This window comes from Hyposmocoma kahamanoa, unplaced genomic scaffold (genome assembly GCF_003589595.1).
Source record: "Hyposmocoma kahamanoa isolate Upper Pololo Valley unplaced genomic scaffold, ASM358959v1 63, whole genome shotgun sequence".
In the NCBI taxonomy this organism is placed as follows: Eukaryota; Metazoa; Arthropoda; class Insecta; order Lepidoptera; family Cosmopterigidae; genus Hyposmocoma; species Hyposmocoma kahamanoa.
The window spans coordinates 2,622,158-2,636,805 of NW_020653851.1; the positions used below are offsets into that span (position 1 = coordinate 2,622,158).

At 38.1% G+C, this 14,648-nt stretch overlaps 1 protein-coding gene across 3 annotated transcripts in view; it reads right to left on the reverse strand.

Annotated features, from left to right (window-relative positions):
- Positions 1-11,553: 11,553 nt before the first annotated feature.
- The window catches only part of LOC113230132 (histone deacetylase 6), a 34,442-nt gene continuing 31,347 nt past the window's right edge, over positions 11,554-14,648 (reverse strand). For 2 of the 3 annotated variants that reach the window (XM_026463911.1, XM_026463910.1), the window contains exon 17: positions 11,554-14,357. In XM_026463911.1, the coding sequence (XP_026319696.1) occupies positions 14,136-14,357 (222 nt within the window). In that variant the 3' untranslated portion in view covers positions 11,554-14,135. The remainder of the gene's footprint in view (positions 14,358-14,648) is intronic. The other variant, XM_026463912.1, reaches the window with a different exon arrangement.

Here is a 14,648-nt window from a genome sequence, read left to right on the forward strand (position 1 = left end):
TGCTTAAAGGATGTAAAAAAAATAACTATTGGTTTCCATAGTCTAAGATTTTCTGTGTGTCAATCTAGGGGTCGGACTCCAGAACTCTACTCAATGCTCAAGTCAGGACTTGAATATGATTTCAAGCACAGGAAATACGACCCTAATGGCAAGGACTTGAGTATGGTTTCAAGCACTGGAAATATGACTCTAATGGCAAGAACTTGAGTATGATATCTAATGCTTTAAATCTTACTCAAGTCTTGACTTGAGCATTGAGTAGAGTTCTGGAATACGACCCTATGAGGATGGAAACTGTAGACTGAGAAAACGAAACTTTCCGATTTCCGAAACTCTACGATGGAAACTGTCAATTCAATTTGTGATTGTCACTTACAGGCCTAGAGCTTAGACTATGGAAACTTTTTTCCATACTCTAGGGCTTAGAGTATGGAAAAGAGATTCGCTCTGGACCTTTTGGAGGGAAGTGTCGTTTTTATTTTGACTTTCAATTATTTTGTGAAATCTAGTTTAAAGTGGAATAGGATAGTGCTATTGTACCTTAATCGAAGGTTAAAACGCGAAATTATACGAATCTCGAACTAAAATACCCGTAAGTATCGGCCCGTTTTAAGGAATCCCGAGTCAATCCAAGCACGCCGCCTCAAATTGCCTATCCTCTTTGTGGCGACCATATTTACAGAAACATAATTGAACTTCATGTTTAGGCTGATGGCTTTGTCAAAGCCTTAATAAATAAATAAAAAGTATGAAAAAAATAAAATATCTTATAGGATGGAAAAGATTGTCAGCCGAAAACATAAACGTTTAATTATATTTCTGTAAATATGGCCACCACAATTGTTTCCATGGCCAGCATAATTAAAAAAAAAAGAAGAAAAGATTGTCACTGAAACAGGGCGGGAATCTTAGAAGAAAAAAATTAATGCAGGAAGCGGGAATAGTAAAACTTCATAGTCTCTTTAAAAAACCTGCAAAAAAAATTCAGACCAAAAACAAACTGAACGTTAAGTCATCGGGTTCGATAAATCTAAAATGATAAAAATTTTATACACAAACGTAAATTATTGGAGAAATATTGGAATATATTATTTTTTCTAAAATATTTTGAGCTTTTCGACTGCGCTGGAGCTGGCGGTGCGGCAACAAATTTGGCGTGGCAGAACATATAAAAAAAATCCGATGTAGTTGATGTGGCATATAATAGGGGTGAAGGGGGCACGTTTGAACAGCGGCAAGAACAAACGCAGTTTAGAACAAACATGTTTGCGCAGTCAGTTTGTCAGTGAAAATGTATTGGAAATTACGTTAAAATAGGCAACACCGAGCCCCACACCTGGCAGTGGCAACGGCCAGCGTGCGCGCGCGAAAAACTGAAGGTGAAAAACTGAGAGGTGGTAGCATTGACTTACAAATAGTGTTTAGTTTCAGTGTCGAAAAGTAAACATTCTCAAAAATAGTTGTAAAGATATTGCTGGAAGAATATAGATAACGATGAGTTGAAGTTTGCTTATTGTATGGATTGTTTTATTGCTAAAATATTAAATTGAGTACTACATTCTGGACAGTTTGCAATCATAAAGTGTTTTTATGCATGAAAAATGTTTGTTACTTTCTAGAGTACCCAATGGGGCAGATTTGAACCAATCAAAGGGGGCAGCTTTGGACACGTTTAGAGGCTCTGATTAGCTTCCTCTGCCAACATTTTTATAACAAGAGGTTTTGTTTATTTTTTTAGTAATTTTTATTCTGTATCGTACTACTCTAGTTTTTATTATGTTTTTAAATTTCAGTTAATAATTTAAACTTTGAGTTTCGGTTCCGTCCAAACTTATTTTTTGTAATAGTTCTGTGATTATAGATTTACTAAACAGATTGAAGAACTATATAATATTGTAAAAGATTTTTGATAACGGATTTAATAAAAGATATTTTCCAATAAGTAATTTTCATTTAAACTGATAAATTCCAAGGTGCCCCAGTTAATGGGCACCTTTGAACATTTGAGTTCCCTCACAAAAATAGGCATTCTAACAATATTATAAACTTTTTGATCGTGATTATTATGAATGATTATAGCCAAATAATAGGTCTAACTACTGTAGCAAACAAAACAAGTAAATAAGAATGATTTAGGATTTTACAATCAAAAATGTTCAAAGGTGCCCCTTCTTCCCTACATATATATGTAGTTTAAATTAACTATTGTATTTACGTTCTACGTTTTACACCTTCACTTGAATTTTATTATGTAGGAACTAATACGAAAAATAACTTACAGAGTATTTGTAAAAAAATAATTATATAAAAAAACGCTCTTTTAAATCCAGCATCAATAGGATCACGGAAAAAACATTTATAGTTCTCTGAATAGGATGTAAGTAGACAGAAAAGTTATACATTTGGATAGTGTAGGAATTTGTTTTGAAATATAGTCAATAATAGAGGCTATTAGGGAAAAAGTGGTGTAATTCATAGATTTAGTATGTGTAACCCAATGAAATGCATATATACAAGACGAGGGGATTAAAATTACCCAAATTCATTTTATAAATATATTAATCATCTATGACCAATATAATTTCTTTATACATGAATATAAAATTATTTTTATACATGAAAATGTTATCCAAATATAATTATGTAATTTTTTTTGGGGTGTTACGACGACGTACCCTATACGTGAGCGAGTGGCTTCCATTCCTATGCAATCCCAGGATTGTATAGGAAGGGAATACATGAGCCAGTAGCAAATGCCTGGACTTTGTCCGAGCATTTGCTAGGCGTTGGCTAAAATGTCGTCACCCAATCCAATGGTGTTAGGCGTACCGTGCCTATGGATGTGTGTCTGGGGGGAGCCCAGCCGCTAACGGTGCACTCTCGATACCAGGGCACCTCGAGGGAACCTTATGCCCTTCAGCCAGCAAGCGGGGTTCTGCCGGTTGTGACCCCTTAATTCCCTAGCTGCTCGTGAGGCGTGTATGGAGAAAGAAAATGAAATAAGCGTTAACACCTTAATTTTCTCCTTGGAGGAAACGATTGCTGGGATGGATAGTCGACCCAGCAATAAAGACGTGACTGCGGTTACGGCTATGGATACGAACCAGGCGGGTCCTTCGGATCCCCTGTTGTCGGAATCCAGCGCTCTGCCGCGCATTCGACTGGGCGGGTCTCGCCGGAAGAGACTACAGGGCCTGATGAGAACAGGTATGAGCTACGCAGAAGCTCTGCCTCTATCTGAAAAGCCCTGGAGTGAACTTCGGGTGCCTAAACCATCTCCAACACCGACAGCGCAAAAGCGTGGACGGTCAAATGAGGTGTCGCAAGGAAAGCTCACAGGACCATGGCGTCACCTGAAAGCAGGAACAGACCAACTTTCAGCGAAATGGCGGGCTCCCTGCGCGTGGGTATCCGGAATTCGGAACCCATGTCAGAGGAGCAAATGGAGCTGGTGGAGTTTCTGATCCGCAACATAGCGAGCACAACAGCGCATGGCGAGGGACCAAAGTTCCTGGGCCTCTCTCACAAGCCAGCCTGGATTTTTGTGACCTGCATGGACCAAGCAAGTGCAGACTGGCTTGTGGGAAAGATCGGCAATTTGAAGCCGTGGCTGGAAGCCCAGCTGTCCTTGATTAAGGAAAGCGAGCTTCCGAAGCCCACCACCGCCACCACATACATTCTCAAGAAGGGATGTGAGTCGGTGCAGATGGCCATCAGCCTGCTGGGGGCCCAAAATAGAGGTCTCCGCACTGATGTATGGAAGATTCTTCACGCAAGGGAAGATGCGAACGGATGGGTAGTCGCGTTCCCTCTTAATGACCCATCGGTGGAGAATCTCCGTGCCTCAAATTGCCGGGCACACCTTGGTTTTATACAGGCCACGTTTAAAACGTCCGGAAAGCACTTTCAGCGGCGGCACTGCGCGGGGTGCCTCGGTCTCGAAACCTGGGTCGGTTACTAGGCCGCTCGAGGAATCAGGGCCGGGAACCTCAGCGCAGATGCCCGCGCCTGGCCCGTCTTCCACGGACCAGGGAAAACGTGACGGGGCTGCCCCGTTTGCGACTCTGGGTGCATCGCCCCAGAAGAATCGCGGACGGGAGGTGAGGCACACTCGGACAGCACCCGCTGTCGACTCTGGAGTCCAAACAGAGCAGCCAACAACAAGTGCCACTACGGGGCACTAAGGGAATTAAGGGCAATAGGGGATAGGGCAATTTCGCGAAACACTTTATTGTACTTCCCTGTCATGTAAATAACAGTTTCGATGATTTTTCTCTTATTATCTTAGGCTCTAATTACATTAAGCATCGGCGGCGCGGGCGCTGGTTTTCAGTTTCTCACTGTTTAAAGAGAGAGAGAGAAAAAACATGAGCGCCTACACCGCTACAGTTAACAAATTTTGTTAATTAAATTACTACATTTTTAATGTATATATTATAGTTTTGTCTAAATTATTATTTTTCTAAATTATTATTATTATTATTAACCTTATGCCTGTTCCAGAGTTCTGTACTGACGACTTTGTAGCAGCATATTTATTTCCCTGGAATAGCCCTCGGGCCAAGATAAATAAGATTATCAGCTCAGCCTATCTACCCGGAGAAAAGAACAGACCCACGGAAGATCTGACACGACTGGCGGAATACGCTCAGAAACACAAAGCAGAACTTCTAGTGGGATGTAATGCCAACGCTCACCACACCGCTTGGAGGAGCTCGGACATCAATAACAGAGGTGAGTTACTATATGACTTTATCCTGTCAAATTGCGTGTATCTTAATAACGAAGGATGTACATCAACTTTTCTTACTACGTCAAGACAAGAATTTCTGGACATTACTTTCTCTACGGCTAGACTAGCCGGACTTATAACCGGCTGGCATGTTAGTGATGAGACGTCAATGTCGGATCATAAACATATAAGATTTGATCTGGGATCAGGAGATGTCTGCCACCCCACTACATTTAGGAATCCAAGAGACGTGGCCTGAGACGTCTATAGAGACAGACTAGGGCAGTATCTACAAGGGTGTCCTAAATCGATCAAAATAACTGAGAGTCTAGAGTTAGCTGTTGAGGTCACTACCAGTGGCATCATCAGCGCTTTTTATTTATTTATTTATTTATTTATTAAGTACTACCACATCATATATATTACAACATTTCAACATTCAACATACGGAATTACATCTGATATATATGACAATTACGGTGTACATAGCATTTATAATAGAAGGGTTACTAAAACAACTTATAATAACTTAATTTAAATTAACGTTATCAATACCTACTGCTCGAATTTGAATAATTTTGAAATCTTATTGACAAAAGTATTTATCCTGTCGTGGTACACATCTAAGTCCTCGATTTTACTGTTAATCGTATTGTACTCGTTGAAAATCCTAGTCAAAGGGGATTGAAGGCCAAGATTGGTTTTACAAGGGGGTGTATAGAAAATTTTTGTTATTGCGTTTCTAGGATATTTATACGGGACACTCAGAGAAATGCATTCGTGTAAATCACTACATTGGACCAGTCCATTAATGAGCTTGTGCAGGAAACACAAGTCCAACAAAAGCCTTCGATCACGCAAAGTAACCATGTTGAATTTTTGTAAACGCTGTTCATACGGTTGCCTGTGAGAGAATCCGCTGGAACAGAAAGCCAAATGTCTGGTGAACGCTCGCTGTATGCTCTCCACGCGTTGCGAGTGCACTGCATAAAATGGACTCCATGTGACACTTGCGTACTCGAGATGGCTGCGTACAAGAGCATTGTATAACAGGATCTTGGTTTGTATTTGTTTAAAACCTAAGGAGTTTCGTTTGAGAAATCCAAGCATCTGGGCAGATGCTTGGATTTCTCAAACAAAAAACAAAAAAACAAAAAAAAATGCTTAGTTACTACTTTGTCTACATGTGAAGTAAAAGTTAGTTTACTGTCTATTAAAACTCCCAAATCTCGGATTTCCTCAACCTCGCCCAATGCGACGCCACCAATCTCGTACGTAGAAGCAAGCGGTTTTTTCTTTCGGGTATATTTTATGTGGAAGCATTTTTTGACGTTGAGAGTCATGCAATTGGAGTGACACCAGGATACAATTTCATTTAAATCGTTTTGTATTAGAGCAACATCAGCGGACGATTTGACAATGCTGTAGATTTTTAGATCATCTGCGTAAAGAGACTTCCGGCAATGTTTAATACGGGTAGTAATGTCATTAATAAATATCAAAAACAGGATCGGACCCAAATGGGACCCTTGAGGGACCCCAGTCGCAGCAAAATAGGTCTCTGACTCAAAACCATTGACAACAACACTTTGACGTCGCTCTTGCAGGTAAGATTTGAACCACTGAAGCAGCGAACCCTCAAATCCGTAATTGCTAAGTTTTTGTAAGAGCAGACTATGGTTAACCTTGTCAAACGCGCTACTGAAGTCTGTATATATGGCATCGACTTGTGATCCACCATCGACTTCCCCGCATAAGTCTGATATAAATGACACTAGATTCGTCTGTGTAGAGTGACCTTTCCTAAAACCGTGTTGATGGTCTGATACACTATTTTCGAGAAATTTTGTTATAATAGGATGTAAAACAGCTTCGAATAACTTTGAAAAACTGGAAAGTATCGAAATAGGGCGATAGTTTTTAACATTACTCTGATCCCCTTTCTTATACACGGGTACGATTCGGGCATTCTTCCATACTTCAGGATATTTTCCCTCCCGCAATGAACGATTGAATATCATTGTCAGGGGTTGAGTCAAAACTGAACCACAGCGTTTTACAAATAGTGGTGGAATTGTATCTGGACCCGCTCCTTTCAACGGGTCGATTTTTTTAATTTTGTTTAAAACATCACGTTCGTGCAGAGTTACATTATTTATTGATTTACTTGAATGGTAGTCAGGGGAATTTTGTGTCGTATGAGAAGAAAAATCATTACTAAAGACTGAACGAAAGTGTCGAGCAAACAAGTTGGCAATATCTGGACCAGAATTAACAACCACATCGTCCATTTGCATTTTCGCAGGAATCGTCGAGTGCCCACCACGTTTATTTTTTATAAAACTCCAGAATATTTTTGGATTTTTGGGAATATTACATTCTATTTTGTTTTTATATTGACTATAGCATTTATCAGTGAGCTTATGACAACGAGAGCGAAGCATTTGATATTCAATTTCATCGCGAGGGTTTCCGAATTTAAGGTACCTTCTACGCGTTCTATCCTTTTCTGCTAAGAGTTTAGTAAGAGAGTTACTAAACCAAATAGGGGAATTTGGCTTGGTGGACTTGCATTTCGGCACATACTTACCAATGACAACGTTTAGAACAGTGTATAATTCTAATACCATATCGTCAACATTTTTACAATGAGGTAGTCTTGTGTGCCAGTCAACATTTCTAAGATCTCGTATTATTGAATTATAATCAGCTTTATAATAGTTATTTTTATCATTAATTTTTGGACGGAGATAATTAACATTAGAATACGCAATTCGTAGCAGTAGACTTGGATGATTATTATATATTTTGGATAGATTACTTAAAGGAACAGTCACCGATGCTTCTGGCAATCTACAGAGTATTAAGTCAAGAAATCTACCATCACTATTACTGATACAATTAGTTTGATACAAGCTATTAACTGTCAGAAAGTCCACTAGGGAGTACCCCAAAGCTGTATTATAATTAGATGGAACCATGTTAGTACTATTGTTCATGGCAGTCCAGTTAATGAACCAGAGATTAAAATCACCCAGGATTATAAGGTCATCGGTTTGGTGTATTATACTATCAACACTTTCCAAAAATCGAGACAATGTTTCTAATTTTACTGGAGGTGGTAAGTATACGACGCAGATTGCCAGTTTTCTCTCCGTTTTACCAACTGATATTTGAAGTGTTACCCACAAGGTTTCCACGTCAATTTCCCAGTTCTGTACTCGTACTGAAGGTATGTCACGCGAAACTGCTATCATCACACCTCCTCCATCCTTCTTTGTATTTCTCGAGCACAACCGATCCCTACGATATACTATATATCTACTGTCGAACAATTCGTTATTTAATATATTACAATTTAGCCATGTTTCGGTAAAAGCGATAATCTTATAATTACAAGTAACAACATTTTTGTACAAATCATTAGTTTTAGTTCTAAGGCCCTGGACGTTTTGGTAATAAATGTCAAGCATTTTTAATACGATGGTTCCAAAACTTGCTTAATTAAGAGACTAAACCTATTGAAGATTATGGAGAGAATCCAGACTTCTTATTAAAAGGGCTTGGTGATTCTCGTCTCTCCGGATAAAAATCCGGCCGTTACGAACCCACACAAATTTATAAGCCAGCTCCTTTGCTTTTTTCCGAGTCGCAGCATGCAAGTATTTATTTGCAGGTGTAAGGTGTTCTGACACGTAGATCGGCGACTTTGCTCCCCCAATGCCTAAGTGGTGGGAACTTAGCTTTTCTTGAGGATTTTCTTTATTGAATTTTTTGACAGCTGCCAAGACTATATCACGGGTACGAGGACTTCTTAATTTAGCTACTATAGCTCTGGATCTATCATTGTCTTTGGATAACTTGGCTACTCTGGTAACGTGTAGGATATCATCCACCTGAAGAGGATTATCAACTGCCTTTGTAAGCTGGACAATAGTTTTGTATAGATTTTCGGATCTGTGCTCAGGAACTCCGTTGATTTCCAAGTTAGCCTCTCTCATGTGCAGTTCAACAGTGTTCAATCGCGTTGTGAGATCATTTACGGAAGATTTAAGCTTCTCATTATCCTTCGTCAGATCAGCAATTGTTGCAGTAGTCTTCTCCAACGTGACCTTCACATCTTCAAATTGGGTATTAAAAAAATTTACAGCTTCCTGAAAACTAGAGATCTTCTCATTAATGCTCCTAAGTTCGGTTGTTACTAAATGCTTAATAGTCTCATTCATAGCTGAAGAAAATTCCTGTTTTAATATTTCGCGTAGCCTGTCTTCGGTCACGTAGTTTTGACAACCCTGCTGTGAAGATAACTTATTTTGCTTGGTACGTATGGTAACATTTGATATGTTATCTTTCAAGGAATCAGTCTCACAGACAACATGCGAACGTATGGGCGTGTTGATATTGCCAAGTTTTGGTTGCTTACTGCAACACTCTGGACACCTCCAAGCAGTTTTATGTGACGACTCCATAAGATTAAAGCGCTTTTCGGATACGCCTGCGCATTCAATATCGTAATTTAGTCTACAAACAGAACAAACCAAGAATTCACGCTTCGGTAATGCATTGTGACAACCCGCGCATTTTTTATCCATTTGTGGAGACTTACTTGAAGACGCCTTCATTTCGCTTTAACTTGTAGCGGCCGTCCAGCAAGGCCCGCGGCCAAAACGTCGTAAGCGCCGTGAAGATCGCGTCGCTTACGCGTACTTGCCAAGCAGCTTATTGACCCCGCGTTCAAACTTGGCTATTCCGCCTATAAATAACTCAATTACCACTGAATGTCACTTTTTTACCAATAAACACTTTCAATAATTACACTATTTTATAAAGAATCTCTGAATATAAATTTCAACTTGAACAGTATAGTTTAAATCGGTGTAAATTAATTTTGAAGCAGGAGCAAAATAAAAACACTGTTTACAAGCAAGTTGTTTAGACACCTCATATAGTCGCGCCAGTAGTGCGCTTTTGAGGAAAGCTGCCCACTAAAAATTCGGACCTCCAATAGGAAGCTTCTGTGGTGGAATGCTAAACTGAGAAAGCTAAGAGAGAAAACTCTTCAATAGGCCAAGCTGACAAAGGAATGGGAGACCTATAGGAAGCCCCTAACCAATTATTATAAGGAGATAAGGAAGGCTAAGCGAGTATCGTGGAGGCGGTTTTGTGAGGATATCACTAGTGCTCCTCAAGGTGCACATCTACACAGAGTGCTTGCCAAACCCAATTCCCATCAACCATGACTGTTAAAAAAGCCTGCTGGGACCTACTCGACTTATACGAGAGAAACCTTTGAACTTCTAACGTCAACCCACTGTCCGGGGGCCTTGTGCGACTTGCCTACTAACCCAGTAATTACTGTACATACATCTCGCAACGAGGACTGGCACATTGCCGCCAACATTATTAGACCTCGAAAAGTGGCTTGGGCTATTAGCTCGTTTAAATCGTAAAAAATCGCCAGGTGAGCACAGTATTACTCCCATATTACTGCAGCAGGGTATAAGTGTACTCTTGCCATACTTGGGCAAAATATATAGAGCCAGTCTTGCTTGGGGACATATACCAATACAATGGACAACGTGCAAAGTTGTATTTATACCAAAGGTAGGAAGAAAGGACTACTCTCTTGCAAAGTCACACATTCGCAATAAGATCCATTCAGTACTATATTTTAAATTATCAAATTGTATTTTCTCAATTTTAGAATTTTAAGTTATGACAGTTTTTGGTTTCATGTGAGAGTTGACTTAAGTCACGTCACGTTTTCAAGAGAAAATATAAATAAAACAATTACTTATAACCATGATATGATTTATTATTTGTTAAACATGGAGAATCTGCAATCACTTAGCAGTATTTGCCGTATTATATTGTGTTAAAAAGGTTTGTTTTTTCGATGTTGAAGTACCGTTTATTTACCACTAGAAAATATGGATGTCAAAAAACTAAATATAAAACGATATATAAATAAAAAATAATAGAATAACGCCTACATAAAGTATCCGAGAATAAAATATGTACACAAAAATATACAAGTGTAGTGCAGTCATAATACAATTGCATAATGGCCTTTCATTGTACTTTATGAAACTAATTAGAAATAAATAAATAAATAATATCCATGGAATGAAAATTATGTTATACGACTTAGGTATAAATAAAATACAATGTTAATAATGTTATTTCTACATCGTTAATAAATTGTTTATTACTATTTCAAATTAGAAAAAAATTGCTTTTACCGCGGAATGTGTTTTGTACGCGCCGTAATTTTGTTGAAAAAAATTTAGTTCACGAATTCGCATTAGTAGTCATTAAAATAAGTAACCTAAAGTATTATTTTTGTGGTTAGTACTGGAAACTAAGGTCCGAATTACATGCTCATGCAGCTGATTTACAAACAAAAACAGTACCTACACAAAAAATTATATTCACACGCGCAGATGCAATTCGAATTAAAGTATGAACCAAAATTTCGCGAAATACTTTATTGTACTTCCCTGTCATGTAAATAACAGTTTCGATGATTTTTCTCTCATTATCTTAGGCTTTAATTATATTGAGCAGCGGCGATGCGGGCGGTCGTTTTCTCTTTGTCACGTGTTTAACAGAGAGAAAGAAAAAACATGAGCGCCTACACCGCTACAGTTAACAAATTTTGTTAGTTAAATTACTACATTTTTAATGTATATATTATAGTTTTATCTAAATATTATTGTCCTGCAATACTAAACTTTTCATTAGAAGTTACATACTAGAGTCTGAGTTAATTTATATCGATTCTCTCTTACTTACTTAGTAAATTGCCCCGAACATTTGTCTAACACCAGGAGGTCTACCACGAAACGATTATCGTTTTCGCTTCTTATCGGACGTTAACATAATCGAATTTAACATAAGTCCTTACTCCGAAACGCCAAATGACAGCTTTCGTATCGACTTTTGACATTACGTTCATCGTAAAAGTGACATATCGCACTGCTATTACAATAGTGTTGTAACTCAAAATTCAAGATTTCTGAACGTAAAATTTGATTCTCCACACATCAATAAAACCATTGTTAGAATATTCTAAGAAACAATTAAAAGATATCTACTTAACTCAGAATGAGACAAACGTTTTGTAAGTTAGATCTGCACAAAATTAACTTTTATTTTTAAATATATTTGGTAAGTAAATTGTTAAGACGTCTGTAATATACTTTAACCTATAAATACATTATATAAATTTTTCACGGGAAGTGAGAATAATACATTTTTCATCGATTCTGAAAATATACACTTTTTGAGTCAATACACTATTGTATTAGAAGTGCCATATGTATGAGCTTTGTTGCGAACACAGTCACGTAGTGTAGTATTTCGTGGTAGACTTCCATTTACGGCTTTTTGTCAGGAGGAGGTCGTATTTGATGTTGTTTGTTAACATTAACGTTATAAGATTTATTAGTTGGCTAATGTACGGAACTTAAATCGCTACATGATATCAGGGTCCCAAGTCTGCCAATTTTAAATCAGTTGTATGTCGATAGAGTGCCAATGGCAGGTTTTGTACGTTTGGTATTCTGATAAAAGTAAGAGTAGTGCTTTGCCAAATGAGCTACTATTCAATTGCCATTGCAATTTGTTAGTACAGTCATTGCCCTCACTTAGGTGTCCACTATTTCTACGAAGTGCTATATAAATAGTGGATACTTAAGTGACGGCACCGACTGTACTCTGCTCTTCGATGGCGTTTGGACGCCTTTTTGCCATTGACTTACGATTGAACGAACAGTGGTATTTTGTTACTAATTAAACGAAATAAAAATTAAGATATGCATAACGTCGTCTCAGAGTGATACCTCGTATGTAATTTTGGAAGATAAAAATGTGTTGTAAAATGTAGTAAACGCAAGTCATGTTTGTAGTTAGCATTTTAATTAGTAAAAAATTATACCTCTTTCAGATACTATGTTACTTTAATAATATATTTGAGCAAGAGGTTTTTCTTGAACAATAATCAGTAAAAACAAACTGTGTGAGACGTATGCGAGATTTTCACCTTAAGGCGACGATACGTAGTAACTTTCATGGTAGTTTTAGTAAGGCAACATCGATCGTTAGTGATAAACGATCACTGCCATTCCACTGACACTCTACTGAGAATTTATTGCAACTAGATTTTAGCCGAATAACAAAAATAACGAATATCACAATTGCAATTTTATCTCAGTGGAGTCTCGGATTACAATGACCAATGATTTAAAAAATATTAGCAGACTTAAGGTCCAGATTTATGTTTGTTGAAGGGATCAACATTGCAACAGTAATTCGCGACAACTACCCGGAATAGAACTCGTTCGTGGCGCTAACTAGCGATGGGCGAGTGGAGTTATTTAACTCGAGTTACTCCCACGAGTCAACTGGAGCTACTTTTTTATGAACTCGAGCTATAGTCTGTTCCAGAAAAGTAAAGAAACAGATCATTGACTGGACCATAGACAATTTAGTGATGGCCAATTACAAATCGATTAAATAATTGAATGAATGGATTTGTTTGATTGAATCAGTTGGAATAGCTGGATTTTATATAATAAAATAATATATGCGATTTCGCTGTTGATTACAATCTAAAATAAGTGATTCAATAAGGACTGATGATATTTCATATATGGATTAGGAATTTTTTTTTGTTACATAACATATAAAAGCAAATTGAAAGTTTCCGAAACCTAATTTTAAATCCTCCATCAAATCTTTACACTTAAATTTTCGTTTGATTGTGATTAAATTTTCGATTCACTAATCGATTACAAAAACTTTATTAGAATGAACCGAATGAGTTATTTCCCTACAGCCCTATGTAACCATAGACATAAACAGCCTCAAATTTTAACTAACATTTTTCAAATAACATTTAAATGTTATTCAAATGAATATTGCTGGAAAAAGTGATGAGATATTAAGTCGATGTCTTCAAAATATACGTGAAAGTGTTACTTATTCCATTTTATTCCATTTATTGAGTGATTGCTTTAAAAATTTTAACCAAACCGGTTTGTTTACTTTTCTGGTATAATAGATTGAAACAGACTTTAGCTCGGTTCGGTACCTACCCCGCCTTGCTTCATTCATACAGTGCATCGGCTACTCGTTCTCACTCGGTAGGTTCGGCGACCTTCGGAGCACGATCGAGTCGGGCTGTCGGTAGGGCGGTCGTGCCCAACTCGGTGAATTGTCGGTTCGAGTTCATATGAATATACGCTGCATCGCTCTCACTACTCGCGACTCGCGATTGCTCTGTCAGACACCGAGTCGAATCAACTCGAGTCAGCATTCACGTCAACTGGAGAAACTCGAGTTGAAAAAATCACAACTCCTCCCATCGCTAGTGCTAACCACAACGAGGTCGTCAAATACGTCAATGCATCTGAATTGTGTCAGATCGATAACACCAAGGCATGTCTTCATTGAACTTCTCACGATGCGCGTTGTTCTTTGCGTCATAAAGAAGCGGATTGTCGATATAGGCGTCACATTCATTGCACCATACGGACAGGTCTAGCAAGGAGAGCACTAATGGGTGACTTGATTTGCGGTAGTGCGCTTGCATGTGCCCATTTATGCTGCGTCCGCAGGCCGTCTGTAGAGGAAAAAGGGATCATCTTAGCTAGGCTGACACTGATTGTACAACTTCAAAATGATCTGTGTGTGGACCAGTATAGGGATGCACAGTACGATTCGATTTTAGGAAGATCGATACAAGACGATGGATGCAGACGATCTAGAGATTTTTTGTATCGATTCATTTGATTGCGATTTTTAAGTAAATCGATTCAACATTAAGGCGAATTAAATAGTCTAGATCGTATTCATAATTTAATCAAAACAGTCTCTTTCTGAACCCCTTTTGAATCGATTTTTATGAGATCGA